This window comes from Pieris rapae, chromosome 12 (assembly GCF_905147795.1).
Source record: "Pieris rapae chromosome 12, ilPieRapa1.1, whole genome shotgun sequence".
In the NCBI taxonomy this organism is placed as follows: Eukaryota; Metazoa; Arthropoda; class Insecta; order Lepidoptera; family Pieridae; genus Pieris; species Pieris rapae.
In genome coordinates, this window is record NC_059520.1 from 6,876,851 (window position 1) to 6,899,765 (window position 22,915).

General features: G+C 31.7%; 1 protein-coding gene across 12 annotated transcripts in view; it reads right to left on the bottom strand.

Annotated features, from left to right (window-relative positions):
* Positions 1-22,915, bottom strand: part of LOC111002442 (piezo-type mechanosensitive ion channel component) — a 50,888-nt gene that overhangs the window by 2,033 nt on the left and 25,940 nt on the right. For 5 of the 12 annotated variants that reach the window (XM_022272633.2, XM_045630300.1, XM_022272609.2 and 2 more), the window contains 29 exons: positions 22,307-22,492; positions 21,415-21,604; positions 20,236-20,387; positions 19,425-19,588; positions 18,555-18,602; positions 18,244-18,288; positions 17,608-17,723; positions 17,067-17,192; positions 16,269-16,374; positions 15,675-15,832; positions 15,133-15,212; positions 14,519-14,686; positions 12,961-13,105; positions 12,172-12,288; positions 11,717-11,883; positions 11,186-11,350; positions 9,451-9,567; positions 9,037-9,123; positions 8,502-8,649; positions 7,877-8,091; positions 7,091-7,249; positions 6,599-6,725; positions 5,689-5,835; positions 5,230-5,330; positions 4,137-4,318; positions 3,263-3,443; positions 2,574-2,671; positions 1,876-1,973; positions 365-468 (listed from right to left, as the gene is read on the bottom strand). In XM_022272633.2, coding sequence (XP_022128325.2) covers positions 365-468; positions 1,876-1,973; positions 2,574-2,671; positions 3,263-3,443; positions 4,137-4,318; positions 5,230-5,330; positions 5,689-5,835; positions 6,599-6,725; positions 7,091-7,249; positions 7,877-8,091; positions 8,502-8,649; positions 9,037-9,123; positions 9,451-9,567; positions 11,186-11,350; positions 11,717-11,883; positions 12,172-12,288; positions 12,961-13,105; positions 14,519-14,686; positions 15,133-15,212; positions 15,675-15,832; positions 16,269-16,374; positions 17,067-17,192; positions 17,608-17,723; positions 18,244-18,288; positions 18,555-18,602; positions 19,425-19,588; positions 20,236-20,387; positions 21,415-21,604; positions 22,307-22,492 — 3,897 coding nt within the window. The remainder of the gene's footprint in view (positions 1-364; positions 469-1,875; positions 1,974-2,573; positions 2,672-3,262; positions 3,444-4,136; positions 4,319-5,229; positions 5,331-5,688; positions 5,836-6,598; positions 6,726-7,090; positions 7,250-7,876; positions 8,092-8,501; positions 8,650-9,036; positions 9,124-9,450; positions 9,568-11,185; positions 11,351-11,716; positions 11,884-12,171; positions 12,289-12,960; positions 13,106-14,518; positions 14,687-15,132; positions 15,213-15,674; positions 15,833-16,268; positions 16,375-17,066; positions 17,193-17,607; positions 17,724-18,243; positions 18,289-18,554; positions 18,603-19,424; positions 19,589-20,235; positions 20,388-21,414; positions 21,605-22,306; positions 22,493-22,915) is intronic. The other 7 variants (XM_045630301.1, XM_022272626.2, XM_022272621.2 and 4 more) reach the window with 7 other exon arrangements.

Consider the following 22,915-nt stretch of genomic DNA (forward strand, 5'->3'; position numbering starts at 1 on the left):
GAGCTGAATATTTTTACATTTCAACTTAATTTTCACAGAAGATTGCTGAAGAATTTTTAATATATTTATAATTTTTATATTTACAATATTACCAACGTGTAATCGAACAAATGTTAACGAACGAGTCTTATTAGTACGTAAGTAATCCAAAGCCTAAAAAACAGCCAGTCAATCTGTAACGTACTTGTTTAAATCAAGATTGCTAAAGAAACTGCCAATTTCTTCGAATGGGCAGTAAAACTTGCCTAGCTACGAAAAACATCTTCATCATCAGACATTTGACACATTTTTAAATGTACATATATCCCAAGTTCTGTACGTACGAATCGAAATCTTAACTAAAAATAATTCAATTATATCTCACCCGCCACCAGATATAAAGTTGAGTGTCTCCGGAAACAGTTTGTCGTTAAACGTATACATTACGAGCATGTCGCAATTGTTCATTGGTATTGACGCCAGCGGATCCTGAAAAGTAATATAGATATTATTATCCCCATCAGAGGTGAAACTCCAAAAACTTATTCCTATGAGTTAGTTATATTATATATTAGCTTTTTGTTTAAATGACATTGTAGGAATTAGATATTTGAGTTAGACTTTTAAACAGGTGTGAAAAATGTTGTAGGTAAAGAAATTTATCGATCACTAAACCGAGATTATGCTTTTGAGTATAATCCGACTTAGGTCACTTGGGCAATGTTTTGACAATTCAATTTAGAAGGTTTTTATATATGATACACGTTTCTAGTAGGGACGTATATAATTTAAGTACCTAGGTAAAGAATATATTGTAATTTCAGCTGATTCACTGTATATCTTGAGAACAACATCGAAATTATAAAAAAACTTTAATCGTTATTTTCAAACGTTACAGAGTTGTTGGTTTAATTGTACAGCCCAGAAATATAAAAATACACCAGAGGTCGGCTTTTCACGACTAAATATTTTATAAAAAATTGACTTTTGTAGATATTTATGTTATCTATAATAAAACTTTTTGAAGTGAAACTTCTTTAGAATCGTTGTGATTTCAAACCGGATGCAACGAAAAAGCGACAGTAAAAAGAGACAGAAACATTAATTCATATGATTTAACGTGGGAGAAAATGAGATAGATAAACTTCTTTCGAATCGTCGTGATTTCAAACCGGATGCAGCGGTAAAGAGAGACAGAAACATCAATTCATCATATGATTTAACGTGGGAGAAAATGAGATAGCAGGCATTATACAGCCTCTCTTTACTGCCGCTTTTTCATTTGATCGAATTTCAAACTTTCGATGTTTTAGTTTTTCCCAAATTAAAAATTTATATTAAACTTATAAATTAAAATTTATCATTAAAATATACTGTTTTAAAAGAACACACACATTTAGATAATGGAAAATGATTAATTTATATATGATTAATAATAAAAAAAATGTTTTTGAAGGTTTCACTTCTACCATGTGTGAATTGCACATATGTTTTTTTATTGATAATAAAATTACTGATTTTTATTGATATATTTTTCACTACGGTCACATTAGCAAAATTTTCATACAAATCACAAACTTTTTTTAAATTTTTCTATTGGGTATAAATAGGATTCTAATTGTGAAAAAAATTTCAATTTGATCCAGTACTTTTGGAGCCTATCAATATCTATAATTCCTTTTTATAACATGAGTATATATTTATGTTGTAGGACTGTACATTGTACATTTTTTAGGGATACACATTGTTTTAGAATGTACATATAAATAAATAAATTGCATTATTTTTTTGTTATACGTGAGTGTGAGGTAGTGAAGTATGATGAAGGATATTATTTCCCTCTATATAAAAATCCTTCATCATTAATTACCCCGTTGACCCAGGAACCGTACATACCCTGTCCTCGCAAGACTCATGTACCCTCCAGTAACTTGTATTTCTGTCTCTTTCCAAACGTAATTGCACGTTCCGATAATATCTTGCGTCGTCAACCTCTGAAAAATTTGTACGTTTATTGAAGTAATTAAAACTATTAAATTTAAATCAATAATATATTATTATTAACATCATCACAACATGTTTATTATTTTACACATAAGGTGACAAGAACATCAATCAAATGCAACTTTCAAGTGCTGTCAAATTTTATACAGAAAATATATGAATATTTCAAAGACGAGCGCACCTTCCACACTCTTACATCCGGTTCCTCTCGTGGAGAGTGTGGATGGGGGTTAAGTGGTTTTAAGTAGACTCGTGAACATTCTTGGGTAGACTATTTTCCATTATGATATTCTATACTAAAAAAATAACATCGCTACTTGAAGAAATCTATGATGCGCATAATGATTTTCTTCGTTACATTTATATATTTTATTACAATATAGAGGGATATACAGAGAGATAAGAAGTATTAAGAAAACACAATGTCATTTGTTTTATCAGAATGGCAACACCACGCAATATCATAGACATGTTAGAGATTTTATATTAATATTAATCAATATGCCTGGGTGCGATCGTTGAGTCACTCTTCTGCTCCGTGAAAAATAAAATCTAAGTATTGGACGACCATAGTGAGTAGATATACATACCATTAACACCAATAGCCGGCATCAATTGGAAAGCCGGTTTTGAGGTACCCTTGTTGAACACCTTCACGAATTTCGGAAACAAGAGTTTAACGTTTAACCTGAAACGATAATATTAACTCTTTCAATAATTATATTTTTATAAGGAAGTATCACTGAAGATAACTATAAAAACATCTTAGGACCACATCCTTAAATTTCAACAATATCCATTAGAGTACTGTCAATGTCAATGTTCGAATAGAAAAACTGACATGACATCTCTTAAAACTAAATGTCATGTTCTGGAATACGGGCTTGAAAGACACAGTTTTCAGTTACATTTCTGTAACGACGAGATCGCAGACAATAAACATATTTTTTCATAAAACCATGTAAATATAAAATGTTAATTTTTCATTGACTTAAAACGTTATCTTTTCGCTATTTATTTACACGTTTAAATATACGAAGAGGATATAAATGAAGTAAACCTCTTATTAACAAGTAAATTACACGCAATTACAAAATAAGTGCACGAAATGTAATATTTGGCTTAAAAGTCTCGTTACCAAGCCAATCTTATAAAAAATTCTCTTGGCGATAGATTTCCGTATTTATGGAGTAGGGGAAAGTATGTTTCTGGTCACTCTGAAATGGTTTATAAAAATCTTATATACAAATAAAAAGGCATAGATAAGACAGAAATATACCAAAGGTCTGGAGGAGCTGTTCCAGCCAGAAGCTGCAGAAATGTATCTCTCTCGGGATTTTTCTTCCCGTTCACATAAGCGTCAAGCGGAACTTCACGATTGTTCTCGATTGTTGGCGGATTTTGTGGATTATTACTCGGATGAGTTATTACGTATGTGAATTTGACTAATAATGATGAATCTGTAATAGAAAATAATTGTTTTAGTTTTTTCATTTTCATGTACTCACAAGTAGAGGGGTGTAATAAAAATTATAACAATTTATTAATGAAGTTAAATGCAAATTAACAATAACACTGTTAAAAACATATTTACATAAATAGTTTTATATAGCATTGTTATTGTATTTTTTTTGTATTAGAATAAAAATACCGCATCTATTCAGTTTGCAGACACTAACATTCGACGCATGCGCAATGCGCTTAAAAGCGTCGCACAAAACTTAATAATTTATCATCTTTAACAGCAGGTAACCCTTATTTGATGTAATGATTATTAGATGAACTAGGTACCCATATAAGAAAAAAAGTCATCTTTATGTAAATTGACGTTGACAATATTTTATTAAAAAAAAAAACAAGTGAATAAATTTTTTCACCCCAAAAATCAATTAAAAATAATAGAGGCCAAATTTTGAAAGGTAGATAGATATACATTCTCCCAATTATAAATATACAAACAAATTAGTTAGGAAATAACACTCATCCTGTAGCTGTATCTTGAACTATAATGATATCACTCACAATGTAATTATAACTCCTATTCTATGTTGTAACATAATGCATATATTATGTGTGGCAGAATAGATTGCACCACCAAAACATATTTGTAAAACATTCTTGCAAAAAAATTATTATTATCAATTTTGACTTACTTGACAACGCTTCTTTTTCAAGCCGATCCAATTCCGGCGGAGAAATATTCCACACAGCGGTGGAGTTCGGGTTAATTGTAATAACTGCGACGTCATTGTACATGTAGTTAGAGAGGAATGTCTGTGCCGTTCGATCTCGGGCGTACATGTTGCTCAATTGGGTGTAGTCTTGTTCGGTATACCTAAAATACATTTTTTTAAATTTATTAATTGATAAAAAGCTTGCCAACGCTTGGCACACTGTTACATCGCTAAGAAAATCACAGAATATTATTTTTAATGTGACAAGCACTTATAGGCAAACATGACAAACACGAAGAGATCACTCAAATAAATGTAATTAATAAGCACTGCAATAAGCACCGTATCGTATGTTAGCATAATGAAATATAATGAAATATATATATATATATATATTAATATATATACTTTAGGTGACCTCTTAAGGTTTGTCCTTGGTGCCTGAAAAGAAGTAGATTGAAGTAATGAAGAGTAGATGTTTAGAAAGTTTTATAGATGTACGTTACTTATAATAAAACACATTAAAACCCAAATTTTAATCGACTTTGTAGGTAAGTTCAGCTAAAGAGTCAAATCAAAACATTTAGTCTAATCAAACCCCCCAAAATGGCTTTTGAACGTTAAGTAAATATAAAGATGATTCTATTTGCCCCTTCCAAAAGGTAGTTTCGTGTGGAGAAGAATGGGCAGAAATTCCACACTTACTCTTTTAAAATAGAATTTACAATATTTGTATACACTAGTTATAATTATATGTGAAGCCAAAAAAGCATAAAATTACTATACAGGTCTGTTATTGTATTGTAAGTATGCATGTTCCTCACATATTTACAAATATCGAAATCTTAGAAGAATCCAGTGTAAGAATATAGGTGATAGGAAAATAGTAGCGAAGATGACAGACAGAGAGACAAATAGAATAATTTGTAGGAGTTCTTCACTCAGAGATTGTTTATTAATATTAATTATATTAATTTAAAATTAATGTAATCCTTGTAGTACTCACTATATTTTTTCAAGTGACTACAAACATGACTAATAAAACAAAATAGGATATTTGATTAAAACTTACACGTCAATATTGTGAGATTGAGCAGACATTTGATAAACGGGCAGGAAGGGTCCAATACGAATTTTGACAGTGACATCTGTTGGTGGATTTGGCTCACCAACCTAAAAATAATAAATAATAATAATAATATTATTTATATAATATATAATTTAAAAGTACAGAAAACATCAAAACACTACAAATTTTAAATTCCTTATGAACTAGGGTAAAAAATACAATTGATATAAAAAACCTTACCTTATTAATAACATAAAAATATTTTTTTATTCATTCAAAAAATAATAGTAATAATAACTTTGCAATGTAGATTTGAACATTTTTTTCTTTTATTTAAAGAAATAACTTCTTTCCTTGAGGTGAGAGGAAACTTAGGGTTCTGACTTCCATACGTCAAAAATGAATTGGATTTGACATACGGGAGTCATTTCGCGATAAGACTACCTTGGTGGGGTAACTTACCGAATTACCAAAGGCAAAGAACACAAGCGGGAACCAAATGATAGCGATGACAAAAGCCAAAACTCCTCCACCGAGCAAGTATTTGGATGTGGTGGACTTCTTAACGCCCCGCGGTTGTGGAAATTCATCTTCTACGTAGCGAGAACACTGAAAATACAAATACATCTATTTACAGTTAAATCTAAATTAATCAAATTAAAATATTTATATATATAATTTATTTTTATTATATCTAAATAAATTTTATCATTTTATTTACCTTTTTTATTTAATTTTTTAATTAAAATTATTCAAATTTTAAAATATTCTTCTGTTTAATTTCTGTGATGGGTTAAATTAAAAAAAAAAAAAATTTTTAAGAAATTTTCTTACCCTGATAAATACATATATTATATAATTGAACAATGTTGCGAACATTATTTATGTTGTGATAGTAAGAGGGTAGGAACGAGAGGACAGACACGGTCGGTGTTTGCCGATAATTGGACGTGTCGGTGACACACTTAATATTAACATTTTCGTGTTACATACAATTTTGGTTCCAGTGTTATTACTGTGTTGAGGGCTTTATGAAATGCCCTCAAATTTAATATTCATAAAACGAATGTTTGGATGAAGATAGTGTCATTGTGTTGTGAACACTACTGTATAATACAGCGGGTTTTGGTGGGATGACCCAAATATAAAAATCCTCCTGGCGCCCACAACCTATTAGTTTTATAATTAACCTATTATTCTTAAAGTATAATTTTAGTTTATAAGTTTAGTTAATTAGTTAATGCACGTTAGTATTTTCTTAGCTTAAGGTTTGTTATAAATATGTTAAAATGTGTTTATTTTGTTTTATTCTGTAGTTAAAACCCATAACAATGTGTTTATTAAATTCACATTAGTTTGATTCGTCACACACCTTGAGTAAGAAGACGCTAGCGAATATATCTTCCATTTTGAGCCAATCCATGAGAGTCATTGAGGTGTCAGTCCATATCCAATCCATCAGCGTCCGTAATTCGAAGAGGAATGGCACTGCCATAAAGCTGTACCAAGAAAAAAAATCTGTGAATACATTTTATTACCGAAGGTAGAAGGAGATCAAATCCAGTTTGCAGGCCCTAGTAGATTTTGAGTTAAGTATTTTTTTGTTTTTATTTTAAATCAGTTCCATTTTTTTTTCAAGAAATTACTTCGTCAAAGTAAACATGATTTTTTCCCCTTATCCATAAAGAAACACTGTTTCAAAGAACGTTCTGACCTGCCTCTTTTAATCATAACGTAAACTCAATTTGATAGAAAGAGACAAAAATAATTTAGTTAGAGAGGAATTCGCCTGATTTCCGGTTGCCTTAAAGAGTTAGTATTTATTTCACCACAAAATTTGAATTGCAACAAACTAAAAAATTACCCTCTAAAGCAGATCATGTTGATGAACCGATAAGACTTGCAAAGGAAGTTTCCGATAATACGCCGGGGATAGCCACACCGAATCTGGTATGCCGAGAGAAGAAGGTAGATGCTCTTCATCATATACCACATCGGGGGCGGTAGGAGGGTGTTAAATGTCCTGAAATAGATAAAATGTATATATTATACGCTTATTGTATTTTTCTTAGTAATTACTACTTGTATAGAAATGTTTGAAGCACAATTTCTTATAAAGAAAAAATCAGCGGCGCTACAAGTTACAACCTCTTTAGGTCCTGGCCTCAGATTTCTGAATCTGTTTCATGATATTTTTTTATCTAAAAGGCAAGTAGGTGATCAGCCTCCAGTGCCTGACACACGTCATCGACTTTTTGGGTTTGGGTCAAGCAAATGTTAAATGCGCATATACAAAGAAACTCCATTGGTGCACAGCCAGGGATCGAACCTACGACATCAGGTATGAGAGTCGCACGCTGAAGCCACTAGGCCAACACTGCTCTGCCAACACAATTTCTTTAGAGGTACTTCAAAACGCTGTAAGACTTTGATAACTGTTTTGAATAATACAAAACAAAACTTCCCAACTATTATTTATATTTAAATTGCAACTACCACAAAGTAGATTAAATTTATACAAAATTAAAAAACTACCTTAAATTTTTATATTCATAAACGAACACGCAGATTACACTAATAATATTTTGTCATATGCAAAGAATGATAAATTCGTGGCGTAAGATTACGAATAATGTTTATTTTCACTCACCTTTCAGTAATAAATGGTAATACAAAGAACATCCAGATATGAACACCAATAATAAGGGCATACTGGAATAATATCTTGCCCAGCATGAATTTGCGTAGATAAAGCGCTCGGTCGATTATAATGAGTGCAAACTGCAATATCAACATTACAAGGAACGGTATAGGCACTTTGTTCTCCTCAAAGTATGTCTGCACTCCACCATCGCCTTGATGTGTCTGAAAATCCAGGAAATATAATGTAATCCATTTATTGTTTTTATAAACATTAATATCTAGTAATATCGCAGCATCATAGCAGTTAACAAAAAACATACACCTCAGTCACCAATCTCAAGTTCAAATTCTAATTCATCTCAAGTCACCATTTCGACTTAGAACTGTCAAATATGTCAGCCATCATACAGAAACTTTTGAAACTTTATTTTAGTTTAAGTTTACCCTAAGAGCGTTCTTTAGTTATAAATACTATTGTTTAAATTAAAATAATGAGCAACGATCTACTTAGTACGAGATAAGTATTATTAAAATTATGTTATAATTGTAAACAACAATAAATATTCCGGCACTGAGACGATAAAACAATTGTCTACATAATCATGAGCACGAAATTATTTTGTAAAACTTACCCCAAAAGCCGCAAATCCGAAGATAACGACAAGGAAATTAAAGAAATCGCATAGAAACATGTACGCGTACACGTCAGCAGTGACGCGCGCGCCCGGCGCTAGCATACGTTCGAAGAAATGTTTAGTCGGACGCAAATATCGTTTTAATCTGCAATAATATCCGTAAAATAAGTATTCAACACGTTATCTGGTCATTACCATCATTTATAAAAGAGACAAGCTGATTGTAATTTGGTCTCATTTTTTATTTAATAAACAAACTAGATACATAAGAATAAGCAGAAAAAGACGAATGCACGAATGCATAAGGGTTTCGTGTTTTTCGATATGGCTACGGAACCTTCAAAAGGGATTATAAACCTTGTTATGAAGACCAGATATGGCCTGCAGACACTTTGCATGTTATGACATGATAATAGTCATTCGTATTGCATAATTCCAAATTTCAAAAAGTATGTTATGAACCAATAAATCCACGTTATTATATTGTGTATAAAAAACATAGTGTAATTAAAACATGAAGAATTGAACTCACGAGAGTAACATCACATTAGGGTAATGCTCATATGTATCCTCCAACATTGTGTTTACAGCGATAATCGGTTCCTGATCATCGTTTACCCTGAAAAAAATACAGTTAACTGTAATCGTAACTTAGTTTTAATACCGCAATAGTTTCGACCGCCCACGAAGTTATAAAATATTTTATGCGTTTATAAAATCATTACGACATATCCAAAAAATTTTTAACAGATTTAAACGCAAAGGTATAAATCATTTCATCAGTTTTTTGATGTCATTATCGATAAAATATGGTTGTTTACCATGATTAAAATTATAAAGATTTTAACGGATCACAGTGTGTAATTTAAATATCCATCATAAATATTTGACTATTAAAAAGTAAAATAATTATACGAATAAAAACTAATGTAATGAATAAACTTACCTATACTCATCATCAGGTTCTTTGGAGGGCCCCGGTTCATCATCAGCGCGATCTTTAATTTGCGGCAAGTTGTCTATACTCGTTTTTAACGTCCCATTGATTTCACTTTCTCTTTCTCTATAAAAATAAATGAATTATAATAAATAAAGTCCTGGCATTAGATTCTTTATTCTTAATTCAAGACCTAACATTATTTCATATAAGTTAAACTTATATGGTAGAAAATACTAAACGAACTAAACCATATACTTATAGCCAAGCTACACGAGTTACAACAACAACAACAAAATATCTTTATTCATCTAGGTAAACAAGTACACTTATGAACGTCAAAAAATTTAAATTAATTGTAAATTTAAAATTTAAACTTTCCGCCACTCTTTTCAATCGCTAAGTTTTTAATACAAATTGTTTGAACTGAAGCAAATCAATCCCAAGAATAAGGATCATTTAAGAATTCGAGTTACTTACTGCACAGATTAAGTGTGAGATTCAGGACAACTAACTATGACTTATCTCAAACAAAATACACTACAATTGACGTACGGAAGTAAGACTTACAGCTACGCGAGAGACAAGCGCCATATAATAAATCAATAAAATTTTAACGGCTACTAACATATATAGCCACAAGCAGATAAGCTAGAAAAGCAAGAGAAGCAAAAATAATTCAGCGAAAGAGAATTTGGGAGGAAATAACGCGAACACGATTCCAGCGATTGATGGGTTGGCGTGATTTGTACGCTGGTCGCGCTGAGACTCCGCCCACCGCTCTCGGGTCGTACACATAACAGCGCAATCACCGACGCGATGGTAAAGAGGAGTGATGTTCTTGTTTGCTACAGCGCTGTCATGTTCCTAAACCTAACCCGACTAACATATTACTTTGCATTTATTTATTTTAAATAATAATACAATCTAAAATATGGTAAATTAAATTTGAAAACCACTGGTTTGTCTTAACGTAACAATATAAAATAACACAAACAATATTAAAATAACACATAAGTATATGCGACATTGTATGTATACTATTTTATAACTACCAAATAGCTATACATAAGATGTTTAAATTCCTAGTTGAATATTGAGCATTTGTAATACTATTGATTTTTAAATTGGCTACTCTAAGTTCTGGATTCTTTTCTCATACGATAACTACATATAGTGTTTAACTAAATTTCATCACAAAACTACAAAATAAAAATGATATTTACAACATCGCGGCATCAAACGAAGCCCGCAGCATAGCCAGTGTAAGCCGCTTCCCAGAACCTCTGTCTGTCCATACATAGTTTATTTTTACTCTTTTGTTAATACTACTAGAAGATCCACTGTTTAAAATTTTAATTTCTAACAAATATTTTCTTGGTTATAAAAGCCAAAATATAAACTGATTATATAGTGTGTATCATGATCGGATTTGTAAAAAAAACCCCAAAATTTTAAATGGGGTCGGTGGTAAATTTTTTTCGCCGTTATATCATGTTTTACTTTTATAATGTACCCTTGTGATACCTTAATAACTTTGAAAAATCCCTTTCGAAAGCGAAATCATATTTTTTCCTTTCTATATTTCCTATTATAATAAATTGATATTAAAGATGTGGTATGAAAAGTTGGTTTGACATTAACGAAAAATGGGTTAAAACTTCTAAAATAATTGTCTAACTTAGCAATAAAAGCCTGCTTTAGTCAGCAGAAAAATATTCTTTGAACACATAAGTCAACTCACGGGACAATCATATCGTGCAATTTGACATATTTCTGTCCAACTTCAGCGCCTCGACCTTCCACTAGGAGTTGAGTATCTTCAGCGGTCAAAGGATACTCCTTATCTTCCTGTAGCTCTATATCAGGAGATGATTCCTTCCAAAGACCTAAGGATTTTAACATGAACCTGGAAACCAAGGCTTACTTTGTACCTCACAATAGTATTAATTAATAATAAAAAATCTCCAAATTTATAGTCGCCTTTTTACGTATACGACTACCTCATTCTATAACAAAACATTTAAACAAATTTTAACTGTTTTACATTTAAATGTAACAAAAAAATGTGTATGAAAAATTACCAATAAGATAAAATAGTTGAAGGAAAAATCAGCAAATCCGAAGCACATATGGAATAAACTAAGCCCTTGCTAAATTATTATGTATTAAATTTTAAACCTACGTACAGATACAGACCAAATAAAATACACACATATCCCGACCCGAAGTAATCAATTAAATATATGTTTAAATTAACTCCTTTAATATTTACCTGTGCAAGAATATTATAAGCAATAGTAGCAAATCGTAGAGGGCGTAGTTGTATTTTCTTTCGATACCAATAATTCGTGGAGCTGTGAACGGCATATTTGCAGGTATTGCTTTTTGATTCCAAGGTAAAATCTCGAATTGGAACATACTTTTTATTAAGACGATTACCTGGAAATAATTAAGAAAGATTAAGTCAGTATAAAAAAACATGTGTGTACTTATGTACACGTGAAGATGTTATACTTATATGGTATGTTATGGTATGGTATGTTATACTTATATACGTACAATATATACAAAATAAAGATATTCTCAAAAAAAAAACATATTTCACCAACGTTTGTAGAAAAATATTACGATTATTTAACAAAACAAAAAAATACTAATAAAAAAAAACAAATTACAAAAAAATATTCACTATAACTAAGCATGCATATATAATTATTTTCATCTCACCTCGGTATATGCGATAAGTGTGACCCAAAATGTTTTGGTCGGTCTCGGTATTGTCAGAGTTCCCCAAAGGAACACCATTAATGGAAGAGGTATGGAAAGAATTGTTGCCGATTGAATCTGAAAGAAAATACAATATTTACATTTTTGTATAACATGATACTCAAATAAATAAAGTCGAAACCAATTTTAAAGGCTTTTTCAGAATTAAAGAAACTCGAAATTAACAGTAAAAAACAACACACACACAGAGTGCGCTTTTATAGTATGTGCGTTTCAGTTTCAACCAACGTTTCGTTTCACTCTTTAAAGTTGCCACGATTTACAAATTATGACTTAGTATTTCAGTTGTGCCACTTTCGTAATCATTAATAACTGTAGTGACTTAAAATTAAATGCAGCCAGAATGTTCTAGTCTACAACTAAAATTCGTTACTATAGTATAGTTACTGTTAAAATTGAAAAATATTTTCAATTAGACTTTTAAGACTGTAAAAACAATACTGTAAACACAATCTTCAATCAATCAATCTTGAAATAAGTTTCAAATTTGCGTAAAATATTATAAAATAGTATAAGCGAGTTCTTTATACTTCACCGGGAGCTACAGTACCTCACTACTCAAGTACTCCATCGAATAAACACAGCAAAGAAATACTTTCCCTGTTCGTACAACAAAAATATTTCCGCCATTATTGAGCGGCACATTAAGTTCGAAGTGAGTGAGTGAACGCTAAATTCTATAGCAATATTTTACATTAATTGGTATGCGGAATCGAAAATATATATTACCTGGTTTATAAAGACCATGATGTAACAGACTATGTCCGTATGTGCCAAAACAGCGAACCACAAAGCGTAGCACAGATGCACTAAAGGCGATTTATCTTGTTTGAACATAGAGTCATCCTGTTCTTCTAACGTAGTTAGATCCTTACTGAAAAAATAATGCACCACGTATAAAATGACAAACGAAAAAGATATTTACCAAAAAGCACGTTTTAATCTAATTTATAAAAGCTGAAATTTTTTTTAAAGACAAATCCTATATATTGATTCTGTATATTTATTTCCTTAGTACTTTTCATGTATAAGAATTTATTTATTATGTTTAAATTTTTACATCACTATTTTATTAAAAGAGTAGATAACTATTTAGTTAGGAGTTCTTCTCGACTATTTGTAAAATATCAATGATAACGAAATAAGGTGACGAAAAATTTGATATAAATTTTTGACTTATAGTTTGACTAGAAGCATGGTTAAATAGAAGACTATTAGAAGAAAAATAGAGAAACCCTGTTCCCACTAAGATATCTGTAAGGATAATGTATGTATTTCTGCAAATAAATATACCTGCATATACTATATAAAATCCTGAAATATATTGTTATATAGGTTATATATAGGTTAAGCGTTAGAAACAAATGTGTTAGACCGTTTCATTGGCCATTATAAATTATACAGAAAATCAAAACAAATAACACTTTAATTGGCATTATTTAACCAGATTCTGTCATACTTTCTTTTTTTTTTCAATATAATGAAATCTAAACTCCATATAAACATGACACGCAATATACAAGGGCAATACAAATTGAATGAGAACTTATAATAGAACCATCTCAACTATATAGTGCAAGTAGAAACTAAAATCTTTAAATTATTAAACTGTTTGTGATTTTCTGCTATTATGGATGTAATATAAAATTGTTGTTAAATAATTATTCGATAATGCCATTTATTTACAAAATTTCCTTTTGAAACGTACACTTACCTGAATCCCGGTACATCGATAAGTTAATTACATATAAAGACAAATGAATAGTGACAACAAAGAAACATTGAAAAAGCGACGACATATTATATTGTGAATAAGTTGTACTGTTCTCTTTTATTACAAGAAAGACCGCCACAAACAAATGTATTAAAAACCTTTAAAATATTTTTGGCGTATGTCTTTCTACTTACCTGAAGTATATGAAAGTTTTAATTTACACAAAAGTTGTGATTTTTTAATCTTTTTTAAATCCAACTTAACTTTTGTATGATTGCGTTGTAAAATAAATAAACTTGCACAGTAGTTGTAAGCACGCTTAATTTCTCATTTCCACCGGTTTCTTTAATGATAAGGAGGAGAAGGCCTGCGGAATAGCCATAAAAGACAGCTTCCCGTAACCATAGACAGAAAATTATTTAATTAATGAATGTATGCTCTTTTATTGTTTATGTAAACTACTTTTATATAATTATGATAATTTTCCATAGCCCTTCAATATATCGGAATAAGGAATATTCTAGAATTTATTGGTAGCGATCTTTCTCATACAGTACACTCTCTTAGTATAACCTTTCAGTAGTTTGCAAGCTAAAAACACTATCGTGTTCGTCATCCTCTGTGTCACTGTCGGAGGTCGACTCGCGGCGCGAAATGGCGGGACTCGGCTTGTCTAACCCCCTCTCCATACTTGGAGCCAATATACGAATCTCCGGTACGCTTAGTTGGCTTAACTTACGGCTGGAAATACCATTCGTTTTACTCACCGATGACCAATTTACTTTTGACAACTGACTGACAACTGTATTAAAGAAAAAGATCGCCAGGATTTTTTAATTACATATTTCTTTTGTATACTGCAATAAATTAAGGTTATGTATATGTATGAACAAAAAACCAGAACGAAACCAGACGATTGGTTAATAGTTTTTTATAAGTTCGCAAAAATTACAATTAATCATAAAAAGTATATACACACCCAGTATCCTCCACCGTGTTAAGCAAATTATCTCTAGAACGTTCCATTTCTCTACAATGCGGCATGCAAGAAACACTACTTCTATAAATCACTATACTATTGCAACAATTTCTAGGCATTACTCAATGTACTATAGACTACTTGATACTACTTAACTACATGACCATTATTGTTAAATTAATGACTTATTAAATAATTTAATACGTACTGATGTACAAATACTTCTGGCATTGGCTCCCAAATCATTTGCGATCCTTCTCGTATCCCTATACCGAATCCTTCTTTTTCCTGTAAGGATGAGTTTTATACAATTCATGTATTTCTTTAGGTAATAAAAGTGTCTTACGAAATAATATACCTAGGTAAAACGCGTATCGCGGATACACATATCTTAGAAAAAACAACAGAACTTTTAAAAAAAAGATCGAAATTTTCCTGACATATACAATTCAATCTATGGACGGATTTTTTTTTATTCTTACAAAAATTAAACAAAAAACCGCGTTGTTTTTATAATTTCATTATGATACGTTATTAAAGAAATAGGATTTTGTTTAAACACAATGTTACTAAAATTAAATGAAAAATAGGTTTCGTCATATATTTGTGAAAACCTGTCTTTCGTTACAATCGACTTCAGTATAAATTCACAGAGACTACTGTATCTATAATCTGTCATTATTAACGAAAATGCTAACTTAGCAGTAATAAAAAAAGACTGAGATCAAATACGCCAAAAAAATATCCAACCTTCAAAATCTTCTTCTCAACAGATAAAGTTCTTGAAACATATCTGTAGTCCCGTGAGTACTTCATAAGATGCCGAGTGATTGAGACCAAAAAGCTGGATACCAACGCACCAGCGGTGTCCAAATATCCCTTAATTTTGTCCATCCAAGTCTCGGTTTCTGTAAGAGAAAACATTTACCGAACTTATTCTCATTAACAAAATGGCAAACTAACTTACATTTTTTTAGTCTATATATGTAATTTTAAGGGCCTTTTAATGTATTACATACATTATTGTTTTGATTTTTTAAGGTATATTAAATAAATAAACTGCCCATGATCACGTTGAAGTCTTAATTGCAGTCACTATATAATTACAAAAAAACATTTTTTTACATAAAATGTATTTAATCTCAGAAATTTGTACTGCTACTGTGTTCAATTATTGGCCTTCCTAATATACTTGCAAACGTATAGTTGTATTTGACGCCTTGAGAAATGAAGTTTAAGAGGACTTTCTTCTTAAAATTTATAATGGAAGGAGACATGGTGATACAAATTCATCGTAAGGCCGCATGAAGGAAGATATTTGAAAGTTCATAATAATATACTAACCGGGCATTGGTGCAAATTCATCCAAGTCTGATGATGGACCAGCTCGGTCCCTCATTGAAGCATCGTCGTCCCGTCTTACGTCTCCCCGTGACGATAAAGGACGCACCTTTTATGTGTAGGTATTCATTTCATTATTTCTCCGTCAAAAGAAATCTCAATAATAGAAGCGACATAATTATATCAATTTTCATAAGTTACTTACATAATATAGATTTAATTTAATTATGAATATTAGTACAAGGACTATTTATGATATTTTAAAAATTTCAGTTAAAATTACTTGGCTATAATAACATGTGAAGGGTAAAAGAATAACACTAGTGAAATAAGAAACTAAGTATCTACCAGTTATATAGCTTTGTATATAACAGTTAGATACTTAGTAACATGGAAACTAATGACATACCTCTAAAACAATCTTCAAGCCCATCTTAAACTAAACAACAAATGAAAGCAAAGCATGCCTAATAATAAAAATTCCCAATTTTAACCCAACAACCTTGGTTCATGTACCATTAATAAACAATTGTTTGACCAAAATAAACAAAAGAATAATGTGTGTGTCTTCCAAATAATAATGTGTGTGTTGAATATTCCAAAAATTGCTGCATAATTTAAATACAAAAAAATATTTTTCGACAATTGAGAGACTTTTGCTGTCAGTATGTTGGCCTTAGAAATCTAAGTTAAGTATATTTCTAGAAAATGTTAATAGAGTAAAGAAAAGAGCAGCAGAACCAAAATTTTGAAAAAAGAATCACACATTGAGAAATTTTGAAATTTTGAATTTGAAATTACCTCATCCATATAGGATTCAGGGTGTGCCGGATAGGACGTTCTCCTTACGTCCCTTAGAACGGGCGCTGACGCACGCCTCAGCGACACGGCACGACGCAAATCCGTCTTTATCGCCGTCGACAGCAACTAACAATACCCACATTGCTTGGCCTTATACATAGCTTTTTAGTATCCCTATGCCTTCAAAACCTATGAAAGTACCCATAAGAGTTTGCTTGGCACTCGTTATAAATTTTACGGCTACTAATATCGGCTCAGAACTTTAATAAATGTTCTAAAAAACTATGTATTTAAAACGATGTTAGTCACTATAAGCCCCAGCCCCTAGTTGGGAGCATGCATACAGATTCGCATATGTCTAAAATATATCTAAACATATTCTATATACATGCACGAATGCAGCGATGATTTTATGATTGAAGTCTTGAACACATTACTATACATTTTTATCATCTGTTAATCCCACCCGTAACCACCACCACCATAAATTACCAAAATGACGTCACATATTACAAACATGTACATTAATTGAAGTTATTACCTTCCCAAGTCCCATTTCCTTAGGAGCGTCCTCATCAGAGCTGGATTCATCCTCCTTCAGGTGTATATCAGTATCATCGAACTCGTCAAACATATAGTAGTCACCAGACCGCACGGCTGTATAAAAATTTGCTTTTAATACAAATACCGGTTCTAGATTATAGCTATAGCAAAGCTATTTACAACTGGCATTGGGAAATATGTTGTTAACAATAATTTTGTCAATATTAAGCCCAAGATCGTAATATATTTAAATAACCCATATTTACGAAAGAAAACCGTTAGCTGTCAACAATATACATATTTTGTTTCTATATGTTTACTATTTACTAACTTTCGTTAAAACTTTAATAACTACATATGTACTTATATAAATACTAAATTCATTCAAAATAACAAGCAAATCACAGCAATAAAACAAAACAAAAACATCGTGCAAACCCAGGTTAATTCATGCGTTCATTTTACAAGCACAACATTTATTGCTCAATGAAAGTGCATTAATAATATCTAAACGTCAATAAATCGCCAATTCCTTCCACGAGCATCTTGCCTAAATACCACCTCTAACGTATAAGCTGCGAACACAAGTTGTTAGTAACGCAAAGACAATGTTAGGCGAAACTCGAAACTTTACCCTTCTGATGGCTGGTTGGCGGCTTGTACCGGGGCCTGTCGCGAACTACGAACAAAGACAAAACTCAACACCATTCTCACACCAGAAGCTAAGCATATTAGCTTGGGGCCTTCAAGACAACACAATTAGAACCCAGACAAGTATGTTATACACAGAAGCGTTGTCTTGAAAATTATTTCAGGAAATTACAGACTGTCACAATATCCTTTAGCAAGGGGGCGATGAATTTTACGATGAATTATAAGGATTTAAAAACACCTTCAAGAGACAGTTTAGAGACAAGACTTCGCTAGGGAATTCGCTAACAATACCTTCATGTCGTTTTGTGAATAGGCGTTGTCGAGAACCGTCCGGACTTCCTAAAGTAGATAAAAATATTTAAACCATTGCTATACATTATTTACATGAGTTTACATCCAATGTTGCAATAGTTACACGTATGATGCGAATTCGGTTCGGCGCGGCTCGACTGGGATATAATAGATGTCCTCTGAAGTAGCGGGCTAGCTAGAGTATGACGGCGGCGGATGGGGGGAGGAGAAAACACTGGGTAGGACTCTTCTGGACTTTGGGCCCTGGGGATGAGTTCTGATGAGGGGGGTGATTCGAAGGAAATACGTCTCGGTTCGAGATACGCGTCGAGGGATACGGTCATGAGAGCAGAAGACGGGGAGGGCGGGCCTTGTTGTGAAGGAGGAGCGGGTAGGGCGGGGAGTGGTAAAAGTGGGGGAGAGGGTGTACGAGGGGGAGAATGTCGAGGAGTCGGAGTCAAAGGGGTATGAAACCCTTTGGGGGAACGGGGGCTATCAGGAGTGTGGAAGCCGCGCACCGTCGCGTCTGATTCCCCGCGCTCCAGAGGTACACGATCCGTGTCATCTTCTTGAGTCTCTTCATCCTCTTCTGGGTGTCGCATGGTAATAATATCAACAGTTTACATATTTTGTTTATTGAAGTAAGATTTAATTACATCAAATTTTCAGTCCTATTATTAAGGTTTAATATTGTTAAACCACGAATTTAGACAACGATTTTTGTTTTAGTCTCTTAGACTATGCTAGAAGATAAATGAAGCCGTTACTTCCTATGCGTAATATGGAAAATCTTTACGGCGCTAAATACGGTATCGAATACATAAGTCGGTCCTAGCATTTCATAAACTATCATCCATCAAGAAAACATACCTGCATCATGATGAACAGGTTCTTTAGACATAACACCTTGAATTTTTTTCTGATTAGCTTTTATCCTTTCCATTTTCACTTTAATTTTTTCTAATATTTTTACTTCTTGCTCTTCTTGAATTAACATCTGCTTCTGTCGTAATTCTTCTATTAATTCTGCACCCCTAAAATAATTAGTAAAAACTTCTTTGAATATGTTTAATAAAACCTTTTTTATAATATTTAAAGAAGTTTTTTTTAATAATAATAAGTTAAGTTTGTGTAAGAAACAATTTATTTATAAAACCTTGCCAACGCCCGGTCAATGTGACAATCACTTATAAGAATATATAAAAAATAAACCAACAAGATGTGTATGGACACAATTTTATCGATTTTAATATTTTCCTACACGAATAAATGATATAGATTTGATATAAGTATCAATCAATACAAGAAACCATGGAATATTTATGATATTTTACAAATTTAAGTTAAAATTACTTAGCTATAACATTAATTATTATTATAGAAATTATTATGTAAATATTCCATCAAATAATTTTTAATATTTATATAAGAAATTATATTATGTAATAATTGAGATTTTATTTTGGATATATAGCTTTAACAGAATGCTCAATCTGGATATCAATGACTTTTGGCCAAAACGCCTTCTTCTAAAAGGAGGGACAAATGGTATGATAGGATATCTTGAGGGTGAACCCTAAAATTTAATTTTACATAAAAGGTTGGAGCAATCAAATCAATTTTTTAATATCATAAATGCAAACAATATATATGATAAATATAATCCAAATTATGAAAATACCTGGATGCAAGAACCGTTGTAGCTTTACTCTCATCTATAACACGATAGAAGTAATAGCTGTGGAACAGCCGTCGCTGGAGTATAAGAAACGCGAAACAAACTCCATCCCACGCTAGTCCGATGTCCTCTTGAGGCACAGAACATGCCGAATCCTTGATTTAAATACGAATCAACGTTATTATTACGCAAATAACTAACAGATAATTTACAAATAAATCGCTTATAAGATATAATATTGATTAATAAAATATTTTATTTTATTAATTATCACGCCTTTTTCCCGTAGTGGGAGTTTTTGATCTCCTTGCTACACTCCTGGCATACCTCTCGCATCCACTTTCATGACATGCATGCCCATCAGTTATAGGTACTTTTAACTTTTCCCTTCTCTGGTACATCATACATAGAAATATATAAGTTAACGGACCTTTTCATTGTCCTTTGAGTAAACTGGCAAAAGTGCCTATAGTATTTGCTAAATTTCTTGAAATTTTTTTGTAAACTTTTGGACTAGGATATTTTTAGACTACAAATATTTAAATTGAAGATGTTTTGTTTGCAAAGTTACACGAAATATAACAATTTAACAAATATTCTCTTCTCTATTGTCACGAGGCCACTAGCTAAATTAGCCGTTTAAGTAGCGGCCGGAAAGATGTTAAGTTGATCAAACAGCTAGGCAAATGACTTCGATCGATGACGTTTCATTACTTGCCTAGCCTTTTGACTGGTAATTTAATTTTTTCAATTCACAACTTTGATGGTGTTTTCCACATTTTAATAAATTTGACTCAAGCAATTTAATTTAAAATAAATATTTTTTATGTCATATTTTTTATATTTGCCAAATTATGACTCTATCGTACGAATGGCCCTACGCATTAGCCAGCCAGTTTATTAAATGTTGTAACAAACGCAACGGCTGAATATCTTTCAGGCCGTTAGTTAAACGGCGCCGTTTAGTTAAAAGGCTAGGCTATTCATTAAACGGCTAATTAAGTTACTTGGCGGCTACAGCTATACACTAAGACGTATATAAATTCCTTCTGATTTCTTTTCAGTCTATGACCAATTTTCTTAAGTTTCTTTCACCGAACAAGCATATTTCGTATATAAAAAAATTAAACTGGTCTATGACTTTCTATTTTAGAGTTAAACTAACATCACAAACATAGGTACCTTGTCATAATGCATCTTGAGGAAGCGAGCAATATTCCCACCAGCAAATTTATCCACACACCCGATACCAAGTAATTGTACGAGCCAACACGCGTTGTCTTGCATCACACGACTGAACATACATCCAGGTATTTGCAGAACTGCTTTGATAACCACTACGGAGACGTTGTAACGCACCAACCAAGACCACCTGCATGAACCACAGATTAGTATCAACCTTTAGGTAATTGATTATCTTAAATCGAATTCAATAAATCCTACAGAAATCTTTATAAGAAATAAATTATATTTAATAATTGATAAAAAAAGGTTTTTGTTACATTACAAATTTAATAATTTATAATTACGTAGAATAAAGCTAGTTGGTTGCGTGTAATTTCATACGTGGCTATTAAAAAAATTCTCTACCGAAAAAAAAAGGGTAATATAAAAACTATTTATTTATTTTTTATGTTACATTACACATTTAATAATTTATAATTCCGTAGAATAAAGCTAGTTGGTTGCGTGTAATTTCATAAGTGGCTATTAAAAAATTCTCTACCGAAAAAAAAGGGTAATAAAAAAACTATTTATTTATTCTTATGTTACTTACTCAAGTAAGTATAAAAAAGTAACAAATATTTGAATATCACGAACCAATAAATTAATTACTTTAATTTATTCTTTAGCTGGTATCACTACCTATTAATTCCAAGATTAGTAAACATTTTTAAACAAATAAAATGTTATCTTAACTTGTGCGTACGTACAACGACTTTCAATGTGGGCAGTAAAATAAAATGGATACTCATAAACAAATAATTATGTGTAGACTCAGATGTTCAGACTCGTATAGAAATTAAAAAATGTATCCGGCTAAAAATATTAAAAAAACCATCCAAAGTCTTACCATTGCAGAATAGCTTCTTTCGGTCGCAAATAGAAGTCAGTTCCTTGCCATAAGAATATGAAAGAGCCAATGAGATATCCCATAGAAAACAAATTCACTCGGTTGGTACCGGTCATAAACATGATGGCTAACGTCACCCACAACATGCCCAGGAATACCATTCGCTTAATCACATCCAACCAGGTTCTGAAAGAAATAAAAGTATAATATTTAAAAAAAAATGAAATTAATTTTAGAATATGTTGAAGGAGGTTAGCAAATCAATTCTCTATAATTATGTAAAAAGTAAGACATAACTAAGCAAATTGACAAAAAATCACAAGTACATCTTTATATATAGTAGTCACTGAACTCTTAAACGGCTGCACCGATTTCAGTGAATTTTCTGGTACGCGTTTGGGTGGCCCTGGACGGTTTAGGTTCACAAATCAGCCCGGCAGATTGTGCTGCAGTCGTATTCATTCTTTGTTTAATAACCTAATCGCTTGAAATATCATGCAGGACAAGATCTGTCGGGTCCACTAATATATAAATATATATTTAAAAAGCCACAATTTGGAAATCCAAATATTTAATCAAATCTTCAGAAGATGCTCACATACATATATA